The sequence below is a fragment of the Panthera leo genome, chromosome C2, assembly GCF_018350215.1.
Source record: "Panthera leo isolate Ple1 chromosome C2, P.leo_Ple1_pat1.1, whole genome shotgun sequence".
NCBI lineage: Eukaryota > Metazoa > Chordata > Mammalia > Carnivora > Felidae > Panthera > Panthera leo.
In genome coordinates, this window is record NC_056687.1 from 41,599,028 (window position 1) to 41,616,784 (window position 17,757).

General features: G+C 34.0%; 1 protein-coding gene across 3 annotated transcripts in view; it reads left to right on the forward strand.

Moving 5' to 3' along the window:
• The window catches only part of EPHA3 (EPH receptor A3), a 346,338-nt gene that overhangs the window by 289,177 nt on the left and 39,404 nt on the right, over positions 1-17,757 (forward strand). For all 3 annotated transcript variants that reach the window (XM_042903060.1, XM_042903058.1, XM_042903059.1), the window contains 3 exons: positions 3,318-3,503; positions 14,697-14,758; positions 17,155-17,364. In XM_042903060.1, the coding sequence (XP_042758994.1) occupies positions 3,318-3,503; positions 14,697-14,758; positions 17,155-17,364 (458 nt within the window). The remainder of the gene's footprint in view (positions 1-3,317; positions 3,504-14,696; positions 14,759-17,154; positions 17,365-17,757) is intronic.

The window sequence follows — 17,757 nt, forward strand, 5'->3', positions numbered from 1 at the left end:
ATCAAAATTGTTCAATATGTATTTTCATTATGCTTCTTTTATTAAAAGAGTAGGAGAATGGAATGTGAAGCGAGGGAAGAGTATCATTCTACTTAAACACAAGTATATTTTTTCTTCTATTTTAGATGAAATGAGTGTAGGAAATTTTATTTTGAACAATTTTGTGTTGTGCATCTTAAATCAGAGTATAGTGTACCCAGTCCCATAAAACATACTTTATTTCAAAGGACAAATGAAAACTACTGCAGTTATTGGATTGAACAATCAAGCAGTGCTGTCCAAGTGATCTTATAGTTGTGCTTTTACTTAGAAATGACAGGATCTAAGGTTTTTGTTTTTTGTGTTCGTGTGTGTGTGTGTGTGTGTGTGTTTTCTTATAGGTTCAGAGCAAATTGAATAAGACCATGTAAAATTTGGCTAGGTGGAAAGATCGGGCATTGCATTTGCCCAAATTTGTTAATTTTTCCAACACAGTTGTTGATTAGGAAGATAAATGAATTAATGTTTAACATTTCTATGTTTAGTATAATATATTGGTGACCATTTCTAGTATTTATCGGATGAAATAATCACATTTCAGAGTTTGGGGGTTTTTAAAAATTAGCATTACTGAAACATTTTCTGAATTTTGAAGGTAGATATACATTTACATATGTCAGATATTTCCTTGAGAAGGAAAGGAACGCTAATTGACCCACTTGAAATTTGAACTCTTCCTCTGATCTCTCCAGTGAAGGACTTTTACAAAATGCTGCCCTTTACAAATACTTGTCCAGCATGACATTAACCTTGTTATCACCATCATCATCACAACCATCTCTTCTTAACATTAATACAGAATTTGACATTTTAAAAAGCATTTTTGTATTCATTCTTCAATGTGATCTAACTCTTTAGCAGTAGATAGATAGTTTATCCTTCTTAAGGTGGGTCTGAACTCAGAGAAGAAAATAGTGGCTAACACATAGATTACACTATGCATCTTTAAATACATTAATTCATTTAATTACAAAAAAACCCTCATGAGTTAGATGCAATTGGTGTTCCCATGTTATAGATAAGGAGAGAAAGGTACAGAGAGGTTAAAGACATTGGTTCAAGGGGCACCTGATTGGCTCAGTCAGTTGAGCACCCAAGTGTTGATTTCAGTTCAGGTCATGATGTGAAGGTTCATGAGCCTGGAGCCTGCTTGGGATTCTCTCTCTCCCTCCCTCTCTCTACCCCTCCCCCACACACATGCATGCTCTCTCTCTCAAAATAAATAAATAAATATTTTTTAAAAAGATGCCAGTTCAAAATCACAGTAAGTGACAGAGGCAATTAGGCCCTAGAATCCATTCTGTGTCCTACAGCACTGTATTATCTGTCCTGCAATCTGCTGACAAGTGACTTGTCACATTGAATAAGTGGTGATAACATCAAAATTTAATACATGGTCCATTGCAGCATATTGACTCATGATAACGGCAGAACTTTCTTTCAGAAAATAGAAATGTATTTATGGATGCTTTCTTATGGTTTGCTCAAAGTTAGTGTTTATGCAGCATGAACTGGAGCTCTCTGGCAATGTTCCAATAGCCCAGTATAAGGAAAGGAAGTCTTAGTATTGCTTATAGATTCTAACAATGATTTACTCTGCATTACAATTCTCCTAATATTCACACTCTATAATGACATATTCTTCCTTGGATTTCAAAAGATCAATGAATGTTCTCAAACTCTACCCCTGATTCTCCCTATAATCCTAAAGAACACTCTAGCCACAGATATTGCTATCTTCTCTGTATTCCTGCAAAGGGAAGAAATTAGATCTGCCTTATTTAGCATTATAACTCTGTGTTTTTCGGTATCGGTCATAGTGTTGCCAACTGATGGGTATTTATTTTTAAAATGTATAAATAACTGCTTTTGGACCTTATGTGACTTTGACAAGTTACAGCATAAGTCATGGTTTTGAAACAGTGACAAAAGTGGATTCCTGAGAAAGGGGTCAAGTCTGGGGAAGTTTAGAGCTTCCTGGAGAGAAGCAAGTCATTTGTAGTAATGCAGCTGGTAAATCAATAGGACAACCTGCTGCTTTTGTGGGTTGAACCACTTGTTTGAACAAAATATAGAGAAGAAGCATCTCACTTCTTGACAGCTTCTCTCTGGCTGAGCCATGGGGCATGGAGCTTGTACAAAAACTCACAGTGAGAAGGTTGGACCAAGAATCCTCTGCCATTCCACAGACAGCCTAACAATGAATTATGCAATTAATCTTTTTGAGAAAAATCTCTCATTTGGTATTAAAAAACATTTTTTAAAGTGTTGTACAAATCAGATCTAGTAATCTGCACAATATTAGGAATTCCTCTCTGAACAAGGAGCATTCTATGCGTGGTACTACTTTGTGGCAATTACCATGACAAGCAGTGGGACAGAGAAATGAATGTAAAGGGCCTCTGCTCTCAGGAAGTTCAAAATAGGATGAAAGAGTTATGGGTAAATCTTCTCAATAGCAATATATATGAAGATAGTGCCCAAACTAGTTCTAGGCAACTTTATACCAGTAGGATTAGACTATTTAAATGTTACCAACATTCCAAATTCAGTAGATTCTGGATTAATTGTACATTTAAAACAAGATTTTTTATTGAAGACTTTGAAAATATTTACAGTGATTCTGTAGAAAAAATATGCTACCTTTTTTTGAAAATAGTATATTCATCTTCCTTCCAGAAGCTCAGAGAACTTTACAACTCGTATGTCAATAATGCAACATGCCAATACTCCAATAAAATGAATTGGTAGCAGATGCTTCTGTTCTCATTTTCAGAGAGTCTGAGTATATAACTAAATTGGTCCTCTTATTAATAACAGAATGACTAGAAACATCTGAAATTTAATCCATTGCTCAACCGATAATATCTATGTTGGTCTGTTGATTAACCTGAGGAGGTGGTGGCTATGAGAACAAGGAGCTAAAACCCTGTTAGATATAGCCTTCCTACTTTCCTCCTGCTCTTTCATATTATATTGTTCACAGTGTGGTACTTCAGAATGTATGAGGCTACTCACAAGGTCCATTTCCTACTAGGTTTTGGATATTCTGGGGCTTCTTAGGGAGTCTCCAATTATCATGTTCTAAATTAAGTTGGAGATCTAAGTGTATATCTTGCAGGTCAAAGGTGTAAATACTTTGAATGGAATTACTGACAGGGAACAGTTTATTATCTCTCATTATCTGCTAATAATATCTGAAAATCTATTATTATCTGCTGATAATATTTTTATTATATAACTCCTTACCTTTTGTTGTCGTTTTGTTATACTAACAGGTGAATTTGGAGAGGTGTGCAGCGGTCGCTTAAAACTCCCTTCAAAAAAAGAAATTTCAGTGGCCATCAAGACCCTGAAAGTGGGCTACACAGAAAAGCAGAGGAGAGACTTCCTGGGAGAAGCAAGCATTATGGGACAATTTGACCATCCCAACATCATTCGATTGGAGGGAGTTGTTACTAAAAGTAAGTCAAGCCAAAAGATTGACTTTTGCCTATGTTGAGCAGAGGTTATTTAAACCCTAACTCAATCATTTCAGAATTTTGACATTTTTTTCGTAGCTATGTCAGTCCTCACAGAGACTATTTGGGGTTGCCATGTCTTTCTTCGACAAGAAAGCAAAGGCCTTTAGTATTATATTGAAAGTACTACTCTACATCCTTAAAAATTGAAAAAAAAATTAAGAGCTAAAAAGAAAGGACCACATTAAGACACATTGATGAAAAGGCAGTTAAGTGAATTGTGGAGAAGTCTCTGTTACGTGGACTAGCAAGACAAAACGATGACTCAGTTTTGACAGGAATTGCGGAACTCCCAGCTAGCTGCTTTTTCTTTTACTGTTCACCAGTTTTAGTTAAACTTCCAAATCTTTACCCCCCTGGCTTTAGGGAAATTATGGGGGTTTGGGGAATACTTCTGAGCTGTAAAGAGTGGGCTCACATTAGACCCAAGGCCTTTTCCTGGTTCTCTGTGGATTTCAAATAATTCTAATCTAGAGTCCCAGATGGATTTTTGACTGGTCTGGGGAAACTCTGGCTCACAGCCCATGATAGAGATCTGAACTTATTTCCATGATAGTTTCTCCAGCCAGACTCAAAAGGAATCCCGTGAGGCAGATATGTGATTTTTGGCTCCAATACCAATGAAAACCTCTTGAGAATGCTCTAGGATTTTTTTTTTCCTCGAGATTTTGGAGCACAGGATGAAGAATAAGCTAAATTGGCAGCAAACTACTTAGAGCGAAAGACAACATATGGCAGGAAATTTGGCATCCTTTAGGGGATAATTCATTGGCACCACATTTACATATTCTATGGTTACCAACAGACATTACACATTAAATTTTTCACAATGATATTTTTCTTTAACATTACATGGAGTACTTTCCAAATGGGACTAATACCTATTCTCATCTTAGTGTGACTAAAAAGGCAGTTCCTTTCTCACAAGAGCATGGCATAATTGATATGTACTTTGGTTTCCTTTAGAGTTTGTAATATAATAAATGGGATTAAGAACTGAGCAATGTAGAATTTAACCATAAACTGTAAGCCCACCTTAAGTGTTGTAAGAAGCATTTTTTCCCTTCATGCTCCTAAAAATTAGGCCATACTAGTAATAACACTGAAATATTTTCTGATGAAGACCTTGTTTTAATTTTTTTAAGTAATGATAAAAACACAGTAGTAGTAAGGATTGGGATCCTTTGTTCCTCCAGGGCCAGACCATACAACTTAATGTTTTAATAGTCAATTAGCCATTTAGTCTCCTTTATAGCATCCTCACCGACTGGTTGTCCAGATCTTGAGCCCCACTAAGGAGGAAATGCATTTGTACTTATGTAACCATTTTTCTTTTAACCCAGTTTTCATAAGGTTTTCTTTATGCATTCACCATTTTGTGCCCGAAAGTGTACTATGGACATCATTTCATTCTCACTACTACCCTGTGAGTTAGATACAATAATTCCATTTTACATTTGAACAAACAATAACTACAAAGAGCAAGTCTCTTGTCTAATTAGAAAGTGCTAGAGATGGCTTGGAAACTTGGTCTGTTGGTTTCACCTCTGTCTCCAACCGTGAACAAAAATGGGTTTCTAATTTTCATCTTGTCTTCTACTTATTCTTTTATATCTTGATTTTTTTTTAAATTTTCCCTAATAATTTGATCATACCAAAGACTCCCTCAAACTTCAACATTTTTCTGGAGATTAATTTTCTGGAGATTAATAACCCTTAACATCTAAAACAAAATGTAAACACTCATAAAGGGCAAGAATCCACGTTACTTATAATCAGTGACTAAAATAGAACCTGGATCATGCTGGATACTTAAGTTACCAATGTCAAGGAATAAAGACACTGATTGATTGATTGATTGATTGAATGAGGAACAGAGCAACATCTTCTTCCTATAGGTCTTTCTTCAGTGTTTGTTCTTTAAATTGAATGCATGAAGTGCAGTTGTGTAATTGCATGTATCGCTCAGAGTGATGGAAAAAAATCATTATATTTTAGCATGGGCAGAATTATCACCTAACTTCAACACCTACACCTAAGAAAAAAATGAGATAAAAATGACAAACTAAATATTAGGTTTAAATTTACATTCATTGATAGGGTCTTATGTTTTATCAAATGTAAATTGATTTTTTGATTTCCAGTGTTATGTATTATTGAAACTAATTTGTTACATTTTACTAGATGTTACCTATAAATTCATTTACTGAATGATGAGCAATATTAAACCATAATTATTATGGCAGGATTTCTTGAAATATAAAAATGAAATAATCAAATATGAACTATGGTCAGCTGACAAAGAGAATCATAAAACAATCCCCAAGACCAAAATGCAAAAAAAAAAAAAAAAAAAAAAAGTTGCATTGAGGAAAAAAAGACTTTAAAAACCACGGGTATTATCCATTAAATGCCTTATTCAAGTCTGATTCTGTAACATTCTAATATGGATTACAACTGCCTATTCTTAGGGTGAAAGTTCTAAATTTGATATATCTCCCTGGTCATATAAGCATGTAAGAGGCTGCCAAATCTGACTATACAGATCCCAGTCATCTCATATAGTGTGAACATAATAGGGTAGCAGACCTAGAATTAGATTTTGAACTCTTTTAGTGGCATATTTAAAACCTCTAAGTCTGGTACCCTATAACATCGGAGAGGAAACAGCAGTCCTTAGAATAAAGTTAATATGTTGCATTTAACATATAAATAAGGCAGTTTTATCACCAGAAGTTATTCATCCACTCCTGTTATTTTCTTTGTTCCCTGAGAATATATGACTATTAAAGCAATCCAATTGCAAAGTTTAGAAACATACACACACACACACACACACACACACACACCAAGAGTGATGTAGAGCTTATAATTTAATAAACAAACCTGTGTTTTAAGAAAAAAAAACAATTATATCAGTATCTGGATTAAGAATCAGAGGATCAGGGGCACCTGGGTATCTCAGTTGGTTGAGCATCTGACTCTTGGTTTCGAGCCTGACCCGAGCTGAAACCGAGAGTCAGATACTCAACCAACAGTCTGTGCTGACAGCATCCCAGCATCCCTGCTTGGGATTCTTTCTCTCCCCCTCCCCTGAATGTGTGTGTGCTCTCTAAACAAACAAACAAACAAACAAACTTTAAAAAAAAGAATCAGGGGTTCAGAGTTTAAGTTTTGACTCAACCCAACTGGTTGTGAGACCGTTGGCGAATCAAACCAGTCACAGGGACTCATTTTCTTCACCTGTAATTTGGAAGAGCAGTTCTACTTCACTATTTCCAGATACTTTAAAGATCAAATAAGACTATGTAGGAATACATTGTTAAGTGAAATAGAGCCATGAAAATCTAAATTACCACTTCTGGTAAGCTTGAGATTTTATCAGTTAATCTTGGCTGTGTAGAAAGAAAAATTCTTGAAACAATTCCCTTTTTTGCTCAATGATAATTTTTTAAACTACTGCTATTAATTATATGCTTGAAACACTAGGTCTGTTATAATGTATCATTTTCAAGTCTTTTAGAGAAAGCCCTTTATTCAATCATTATATTTTCATTTATTTGAATTGAGCCATAAACAATTTTAATGATACGTTTTGAGCCTGATGGTCTTAAACAAGAGAAGGTGAGAGAGTCTCTGATCTTCAAAGTAGCAGAAAGCTGGGGGCACAGTCTCTGCTCAGAACTTGGTACTAACATGTGTTATCAATTTTAGCTGGAGTTCAAAAAGATGGAACTTGTTTTTAGCAAATGTTTGATATTTCTGCCATCACACCATTAGTCAAATGATGTTGATACTCCAAGAAGACCTCCATTGGCCACTATTCACCCAGTGAAATAAAAGGAATTATACTAGATAAGGTTGATATGTTTTTGTATTTGGAGAGGGATTATTTTCTGAAAATTAAAAAAAATAATAATGCAATTTAACTATAACTTTGCATCATTAAGGAATACAGTGAGCAGAACATTAGGACAATTTCTCATAATTAAAACATTTCTCTGCTGGTATGAGCATCCACCTTCCACCAAAAGCTTAGTCATTTGTTGTTCTTTTCTATCTCCTGCATATATGATAAAAAAAATATCGCTGAAATAAGACATCATTCTGTGGTGACGATGTCAAATTCTTGCTTTGTCCTGTTTGCTTCTCTCTAAGAGTTTTCTTCTGTACTTATCTTAAGGGTACTAACTCCCTGTAGTATTTAAGATAGTCCATATATGTGTTATATTTATTTTATTAATAATTTGTAGAAGTAGTTTGTTAAAACAAACTCTGGTAACCCAAGTTCTCATGCGTTGATGACTAATCTGAGAAAGGAGTCGAGAGCCTCTCTGTCTTAGTGCCCACAGCAACAAAATTAGGAAAATCTGTGCTGAATATATTGGAGAAAAACATAAGACAGGGAATGCTATTTTTACATGCTTAAGAACTTTCTTTATTTTTTCAACATTGCCCATTTATATCTTTTGGTTGTATTGGCCACATTTGAATTACAAAAAAATATGTTGTTGTCTATTTTCCCCATTTAAATAGTATGAACTTATGATATTTTTGAAAGGTTAAATGCAACTTAACAACATTTGTTAGAGCATGACACATGTTCCCAAAGACTGACTTTTTTTTTTTTTTTTTTTTTTTTTTTTTGGTTTAGCAACTATTTTTTTATTTTTTTATTTTTTTTATTTTTTTTTTTTTATTTTTTATTTTTTAATATATGAAATTTACTGTCAAATTGGTTTCCATACAACACCCAGTGCTCATCCCAAAAGGTGCCCTCCTCAATACCCATCACCCACCCTGCCCTCCCTCCCACCCTGCCCTCCCTCCCACCCCCCATCAACCCTCAGTTTGTTCTCAGTTTTTAACAGTCTCTTATGCTTTGGCTCTCTCCCACTCTAACCTCTTTTTTTTTTTTTTTTTTTTTTTTTTCCTTCCCCTCCCCCATGGGTTTCTGTTATGTTTCTCAGGATCCACATAAGAGTGAAACCATATGGTATCTGTCTTTCTCTGTATGGCTTATTTCACTTAGCATCACACTCTCCAGTTCCATCCATGTTGCTACAAAGGGCCATATTTCATTTTTTCTCATTGCCACGTAGTATTCCATTGTGTATATAAACCACAATTTCTTTATCCATTCATCAGTTGATGGACATTTAGGCTCTTTCCATAATTTGGCTATTGTTGAGAGTGCCGCTATAAACATTGGGGTACAGGTGCCCCTATGCATCAGTACTCCTGTATCCCTTGGATAAATTCCTAGCAGTGCTATTGCTGGGTCATAGGGTAGGTCTATTTTTAATTTTCTGAGGAACCTCCACACTGCTTTCCAGAGCGGCTGCACCAATTTGCATTCCCACCAACAGTGCAAGAGGGTTCCTGTTTCTCCACATCCTCTCCAGCATCTATAGTCTCCTGATTTCTTCATTTTGGCCACTCTGACTGGCGTGAGGTGGTATCTGAGTGTGGTTTTGATTTGTATTTCCCTGATAAGAAGCGACGTTGAACATCTTTTCATGTGCCTGTTGGCCATCCGGATGTCTTCTTTAGAGAAGTGTCTATTCATGTTTTCTGCCCATTTCTTCACTGGGTTATTTGTTTTTTCGGGTGTGGAGTTTGATGAGCTCTTTATAGATTTTGGATACTAGCCCTTTGTCCGATGTGTCATTTCCAAAGACTGACTTTTAAAGAGCACTAGTTTAAATATACAATAACTCTCCCTAAAGAAGAGCTATAATTATATACTTACTTAATAACTGTCTAATTCCAGTCATACACAAATTCTTGCAGAAAGTGAGAAAAAAAACCACCCTTATTTCATGAGGTTAATGATATCTTGATACCAAAGCATAGAATAATATTTTCAGAGAGGAAAACAACTGTAATTCATGAACAAAACTCAGTAACACTCGAGTAATTGTAAAGCCATAGCTAACAATGTATCATAAAAGATACTATATAATTCTCAAGTTTAGTTTATTCCAAGAAGGCAAAGTTGGTTTACTATTTAATCATTCTGGAAATTCACAACATTAATAGAAAAGAAAAAGCCAATCTCGATGGATGCAGAAAATAAACACCTTAGTTTAAAAAGTTTTCTTAGCACATCCTACATAGAAAATATGTATGTTTGATAAATGTAAAAACCCCAAAACAAAAACAAACAAGCCTACAAACATCATATTTAGTAGAAAAACATGAAAAACATTTATTTTAAAGTAGAAGTGAGAATGCTACTATTATAACTTTAATTCATTAATATACCTAAGGCCTTAATTTCTGTAGTTAGACAAGAAAATAAATAAAAGGTAGAAAGCCTGAAAAGGGAAATGCTAAGCTGTCCTTATAAAATCAGACTGAGCACATTCAGATTACTATATTTATTAATTATTGTTGTACTTATGCAAATAAGCTTTGTATTCAAAGGGAGAGTAGAAATATTGCTCTTGTCTTTTTTAATTTAAGTACAGTTGATGTACAATGATATATTTGTTTTAAATGTACGGCATATTATTGACCACGTTGCCTATGCTGTACTTTTATCTGTTCCTGTCTTTAAAAGTATTAAATTTTGTTTCAAATTAAGCACAAATAAATTTTAAAAACGTAAAGTCAGCTGAATGTAAAGCATTCAGCGTGCTGAGATTGATGGAGCATGGTTGTTTAGGAAGACTTGGGAGAAAGTGTTTCTTAGCCTAATTTTTAAGAAAGAGATTGTCCTTTAGACACCCTGAAATGATAGACATGAGAAGATCAATTTTTTTAAATGTTTATTTATTTTTGAGAAAAAGAGAGACAGAGTGCAAGTGGGGGAAGAGGCAGAGAGAGAGGGAGACACAGAATCTGAAGCAGGCTCCAGGCTCTGAGCTGTCAGCACAGAGCCCCACGCGGGGCTAGAACTCACAAACCGTGAGATCATGACCTGAGCCGAAGTCAGTCGCTTAACCGACTGAGCCACCCAGGTGCCCCGAGATTATCAATTTTAACTGGCACTCTGCTAGGTGCTAGTTTTAGAACATAACCAACATGGAGTTGGTTCCTGCCCTCATTAACTCCTAGACTAGTGGATGTAATAGGGGTCATTTTGGAAATGAATAATGTCTTGATTAAAATTGAGTTTGGAAAAGATTACCCTGTAGTTTTATATGATAATGGGAAACCACAGAAAAACACTCTAGGTCATCACAATATCTCTCTCAGTCAGACATAGTACATGAAAATCTAAGACTGAAACATTTTCTTTCTAATCAAAAGTGATTCTAGTCTTTTTTCCTGGGAATAATGAGGTGTATTTGTCAGTTTTTTTAATTTTTTATTTTTCCTGTGTATGCTTTCTGGCTTCCTCCTTGATTCTAGCTCCATGATACTAACAATGAGTGCAGGCTGCTAAGGTCAAAGTTTTGATTTTATAAACCATACTCCTGTGTTTAGAGTATGTTTAAGTCTTTTGAAAATGAGACATAGAGTATGTGAGATACAATTACCGGTAATAGGAATTAATAGCATTTCTTTTGAAAATGAATTAAATTTCAATAATTATTTTTAATTTTATTTTTTTAAGTAATCTCTACACCCAATGTGGATCTTGAATTTACAACCTCAAGGTCAAGAGTCGCATGCTCTACACACTGAGCCGTCAGGCACTCCAATAATTTTTAATATTTCAATCATTGATAAATACTTTTCATGTTTTAATGAAAACATTTTAATCTAAAGCCAATATTTATTTGATAGTTGAAATAAAAATCTCATGTATGGCTGTATATTTATTACATTTTCCGGCTCTTCTTTTTATAGAAAATGTGATTAGAAAGTTGTGGTTGGAATACATGGTGCTGAACATGGAAATCTTAGTTTTCAAAATCACATTTCTTCTGTCATCAAACAGTGGTTCATGATTAGTAATATATCTGAGCCACTGGGGATAGTTGAGGAAATGAACCAACTGACTGTAACAGACTGATTTGTTTCCTGTAACCCTTTAATTATAAAAGGTCATAATTTTATCTACACTCAAGAATCAATTGAGGAACAAAAGCAAAATTCCTCTGCACAATTTGCTTTGCTCATTTTTATTGGAGTTTCACTTCAGCCAGTTATCCCACAATAATTTTGGTGAGTTTAGTATGGATACTCAGATGCATTTTAGGATTTCTGAGGGCGGCGAATGATACAAGCTCTTGAAAATACATATGAAAGAGCATGCAAACTTGGATAGAAATACATTGCATCCATGTACGGATGAGCTGATATTTTATGATTTCCAGCTGTATTTAATACATGTTAGAACTAGTTCTCACCACTGTCATGGAGAGTTTCTTTTCCTTTAACCCTATTTATATAATCAAAAGCACAAGTGAAACTAAGGCAGAATAGACACTTAGACACTTAAAAAAAAAAGAAAAAAAGAAAAAAAAGTTAAAAATTAAGGCTTTCCAAGGTAGAATATTTGTGATTTTGTTTATTCTTTGTCTGTACGTTTGGGTTTGCTGCATCTTTGAACTTAATGTAAAGCATATTTTCAGACTTGCCCATCTTAACTGATGTGTTTACAAATACCTAAAGTTTAGAGCTAAATACAGCCTGATCTGATTTCTGAATGGTCATGGGGCTTTGGCTTAATTGACTGGTTTGATTTTTCAGCTACTTTTATTTCCCTTGCCAAACATTCCACTAGACATGCTAACAAGAAATGAAATGGTCACAGGGCTGGGAGCCAGAAGGAAACGAGTGATAAGCAAAGGTCTAGGTAGTACAAAAACACAGTAACTGGCCACTGTAATTGACAGTTGGCTGTATGAGGCAAACTATCTATGACTACACTTAATGTATGCATTGAATTTTGCAGGCATATTATTCTTCACAGAATTGTATTAAGGCAAGAACATAGAAAATTATAGTGATTATAGTGATTTATGGAGAACATGCTTATGAAAGATTTCATTCATTCCTTCGTTCATTTATTTGTTTGTTCATCCATTCTTTTAATTTCGGGTCAGTCACTGGGATCAGTCTTCAGGCAGTGGATTTATCAGTTCAAGAGAGATAGAAGTTTCCAAGGAAATGTTGAATCTTTCTTTTTGTCTTGAATATTGTCAAATCCGTGCTTAATTAGAATTTTGAAGAAGCAAGTTCTGGAGGCTTAAGCCTTCGGATAAATGGCTTTTCAGACATTTACCAGATTAACAAGATATATATGATGTGTTACCCAAAATATATAACTAAATCAGTCTCTTAATGGAGGATAGATTGGTATATCAATTGATTGTTACATATATAAAAATTATCTGAAAATTATAGAATTTAAATATATTTTACCTCTCATTAAATTAGACATACAGCTTGGGATGCATTCAAATGCTAAATATAACAAGTATAACCTGCATGATACCAAGCCATAATTCATAACTAGTGTGAGTTAAGAGTTTTTACCTATGAAAAGAGAAAGCAAGCAAAAAACGCTATTTTCTATCACCAGAATAGCAAACTAACTTTCATGATATAGAAGGAACATATGAGGAAAGCTTAAAAGTGTACTCTGTATTAGGGATGCATCGATATTTGTTAAAGAGCAATTTGCTCAAAGTCTTTCAGCAGTGCTCACTCAAGACTTGATTAAGGTTCTCCTGACATGGAAGACAAGTAATTTGCCTTCTTTTTGTAATAGAATGGAATTATATTTAAAACAATATTACAGCAAAAATAAAGGAAGAGAATTATATTGTAGTAACAGTGTAGGCTTTGAAATCAGAGACAGCCATGTTAAGGATTTGCTAGAGAACTAGCTAATTATGTAACCTCAGCTAGTTTCTTAAATCCACTATGCTTTTGGTTGAGGGCATCATAAAATGGGAATAATATACGTTACTAAAGTATAGGATGATGTGAAGATGACGTGATATAATGTATGTATGTAATATATATGTGTATATATGCAATGTTATATAATGCTAACTATGCAAAAAAATTTACTAGTGTTTCCCATATATAAAAAAATATCCATCTTCCATATTTCTTTTTTTTTTTGAAAAGTTCATTTTGCGTTACTTATTTTCCAAGTTGTTATCATAACATATATAGAGTATATTTTCAGCTTTGTTCACATGATATTAAAGTGTAACAATAATGTAAAATGCTAGGCTTCAGAGTTCTCATTTTAATTCAAAATAATCCATAGAATTAACACCCAATGATCGTATTAAATTATTACTCATGGCCTAACATATATTCTATTTGTGAATCTCTATATAAATATACTTAGCACTTTTGTATCTAACACTTTTTCATATTTTAAATGTTTCCCACAGCATAAATTTCCAAAAGTAACAGCATACTCTGTTCAGGTCGCTACTTTTGATTTTATTACTTATTAGTTGTATGACATTGGGTAAGTTAATTACCCTCTATCTCAGTTTTCTCATGTGTAAAATGGAAATGATAATAATAAGTTATTATACATAAAACAATTAAACCAGCAAAGTGCATACAATAAGACCATATAAATACATTTAAATGCTCATTAAAAGGTATAATGGCATTTAAGTCCACATATTTCTAAAATGGTTATTATAAGTTACTGCCAACAATTTTAATTTTATTTTCCGTTTAAACATGGATTTGATAATTTTTAATACATTAATTATACAGATTTTAAAAGTTATAATTATTAGTCTTAATTGTTTTATGAAAATCATATGTAGGATCCATGAAGATGGGGACTTTGATTTACTTGCTCTAACCAGCATAAAAAGGAGCACCTAGTCCATAGTTCTGTAAATATCTGTAGAAAATACAAATGATTGTAGAAATCCTGGCTCTATCTTGGGCTGGAAAGCAGAAACACTTGATTTTGTAGATCAGCTGAGATGCAATTAAAGGGAATAAAAGGGGTATATATTAGGTTCACAAAGAGCCATGCCAAATAAGCCAATTTAGATATCATAGGTTATAGGCCCTTGTTCTGAAAACCAATCTTCTTCCTTTTTTTTTTTTTTAGTTTTATTTTCTATTGAAAAATGTTTCTTTGTTAAAACTGGGAAGATAGTTTACATTTTTTAATTCATCAGGTGTATCATAGTGTATTCTATATATATTCATCGCATGATATTTGTTTGTTATTTATCATATATCCAGGTAAACCAGTTATGATTGTCACAGAATACATGGAGAATGGTTCCTTGGACAGTTTCTTACGTGTAAGTAGAAGATTTTACATATATTCATATATCTCTTATCCCTATCTATCTATATACACATATGCATAAATGTGGAATGAATGCTAAAGATGTTAGAGGCAACCTCTCATATCTTGCCAGCAATTAGATAACAAAGTTTAAAGTGGAACTGAAATTTGGGGGGTCTAAATAGTAAGAGGAAGACTAAAATTGCATCTTTATCTTGCAGTGTCCAAGGTTAATGGCTTATATTTGTAAAACAAATCTATGCAATCTGCTTCAGCTTTTTGTACTGCCAAGATTCACATTGGCTAAAATAAAAATTAAAAAAAGACTTTTTAGTAAGACACAAATAACACTGATACAAGACAAATATTCTCTTGTCTTCGCTTAAAATAACCTCAGACTGCTATAGGAAGAACATGTCTCGCTCACATAGAGCTTTGGTCTCAGAAAATGAGCAAGTGTTACAATGCCAAAGTAGTCTTAATTCAGAGATACCATTTTGGTATATGTGCTGCTGAAGCAAGCACCAGAGACACATTTTGGTAATAGATGTGCATCCATATCTATTTTTTAAATATTTAAACTTAGAAACTTTATTTTTTAAGTTACTTCAGTAAAAATTTGTTCAAAGAAATGCAAAAAAATTATGGAAAACAAGGCACTGCCAATCACCAGTGACTGCAGGGATTAAAAAAGACATATACTCTGTCCTCAATATGCTTTCAGCACTATAGTAGGGTGCCTGAGTGGCTCAGTCGGTTAAGCGTCTGACTCTTGGTTTTGGCTGAGGTCATGATGTCTCAGTTAGTGAGTTTGATCCCCTCATCAGGCTCTGTGTTGATAGTGCAGAGCCTGCTTGGAATCCTCTCTCATTCTTTCTCTCTCTCTCCCTCCCTCTCTCTCTCTCTCTCTCTGCCCCTCCCCTGCCCATGCTATTTCTCAAAAATAAATAAATAAAACTTAAAAAATGTTTTTAAATAAAATTAAAAAATGAATTCAGCGCTATAGAATAGAGATAGGTAGAGAGAGAGATAGACGATAGATGATAGATAGATAGATAGATAGATAGACAGATAGATAGAATAGGATGATTCATTATCATAGAAGAGAATTCTAAATTTTCTATAAATGAGAAATTGTATTCCTTTTTTTAATATTCACAAGGCAAACAATTTTTTAATGTTTATTTATTTTTGAGAGAGACAGAGAGAAAGAGAGAATGTGTGTGCACATGGGGTAAAAGCGGGGAGGTAGGGAGAGAATCCTAAACGGACTCCACACTGTCAGTACAGTGCCCAATGTGGGGCTCAAACTCACGAATGGTGAGATCATGACCTCAGCCAAACTCAAGAGTTGGCCGTTTAAACTACTGAGCTACCCAGGCACTCCAAGGCAAACACAGTTTTATCAGCAATTATTTTCACAAGCATTTCAAAAACAAATATTCTTCAAATCAGGTCATAGAAACCATTATAATAAATATTCTTTTAAAATGTTATTGTGTATATATAACTAAACATGGAATTTTATAGCTATTTATCTATACATGCACTTATGCACATATTTACATATGTATGTATGTGTATTTGTTTACCTATCTATCATATAAATCATGTATTTCTGTTTTTTTAAGTTTATTTATTCATTTTTGAGAGAGAGAGAGAGAGAGAGTGAGCGAGCTGGGGAGGGGCAGAGAGAAAGGTAGACAAAGAATCTCGAAGAGGCTCCATGCTGTTGGTGCAGAGCCCGACCCCACCACCTGTGAGATCATGACCTGAGATGAAATCAAGAGTAGGATGCTTAAGCCCAGTTCCCCTTGTATTTCTACTTTAATCAAAGTAAATTGGAAGTTTTTCTAAATACAGGACTCTGACTTGTGTTTTGTTGTTTTCCATTTTATGAATTATAACTGAAGATTGAGTAGAAAAACAAATACTCAGTAAATATCTTTGACCAATTCTGAAAGAATTATGATGATTTAAAAATTTAACATCTACCTTATTTGAAGCAATTAATAAAATATCTGGAAAATTAGAAGGAAGAATGAACACTCAATCAAACAAATATGTAAAACTAAAATAGCCCCAAGACTCATTTCATTTTGTTGTTCCTGAGGTTAAAATTTCTGAGGAGTTTGTATGTCACATAAAGACCATGAAGGGTATGGTTTTGAACCTGAAGTCAAAGAATATTTAGGGTCCTTCTTGTTATGAACTATTTTGTGATGTAGCTACTATGCTATTTTGTTTTAGCCTTATTTCTGTTTATTCACATAGCTTGTGAGGCTGGGGTGCTTGGAACTAAAATGTATATAATTGGTCTTCTTGCAATTCAGTGTGTGAGATTTTAACCAAGATTTATCTTTAAGAAAGAGCAACACATCTTAATTGTATATTTGAAATACTTCTCAGAAACACGATGCCCAGTTTACGGTCATCCAGCTAGTGGGGATGCTTCGAGGGATAGCATCTGGCATGAAGTACCTCTCAGATATGGGTTATGTTCACCGAGACCTTGCTGCTCGTAACATTTTGATCAACAGTAATTTGGTGTGTAAGGTTTCTGATTTTGGACTTTCACGTGTTCTAGAAGATGACCCAGAAGCTGCTTATACAACACGAGTGAGTAACTTTTTTTTCTTTTCTTTTTTCCTTTTTATCTTTGTTTCCCACCTTGTGCTATATTGATTTGCAAATAAATAGAAATCACCTCTCTCCATGCTGTCAATTATATCTTCCCCCAAAGGAAACATATCCTTTAACATTAAAATACTGTTACTTATTCTGAGAAAATAGATGGCCACTGTTTATAAGGTGGCATACCTCTGTCCAATTAGATACAATTTTAAAGCATTTTAAAATTCATGTTTATATAAGTAACACATGCTCACACTATAAAAATTTCAAAACAAAGCAATAAAAAGGAATAAAGTCATCCGTAATTCTGCCACCCATAGAGAACACTTGTAACTTTGTCAGTTAATTCTTCCAGATTTTTTTCTACATACCTATTAT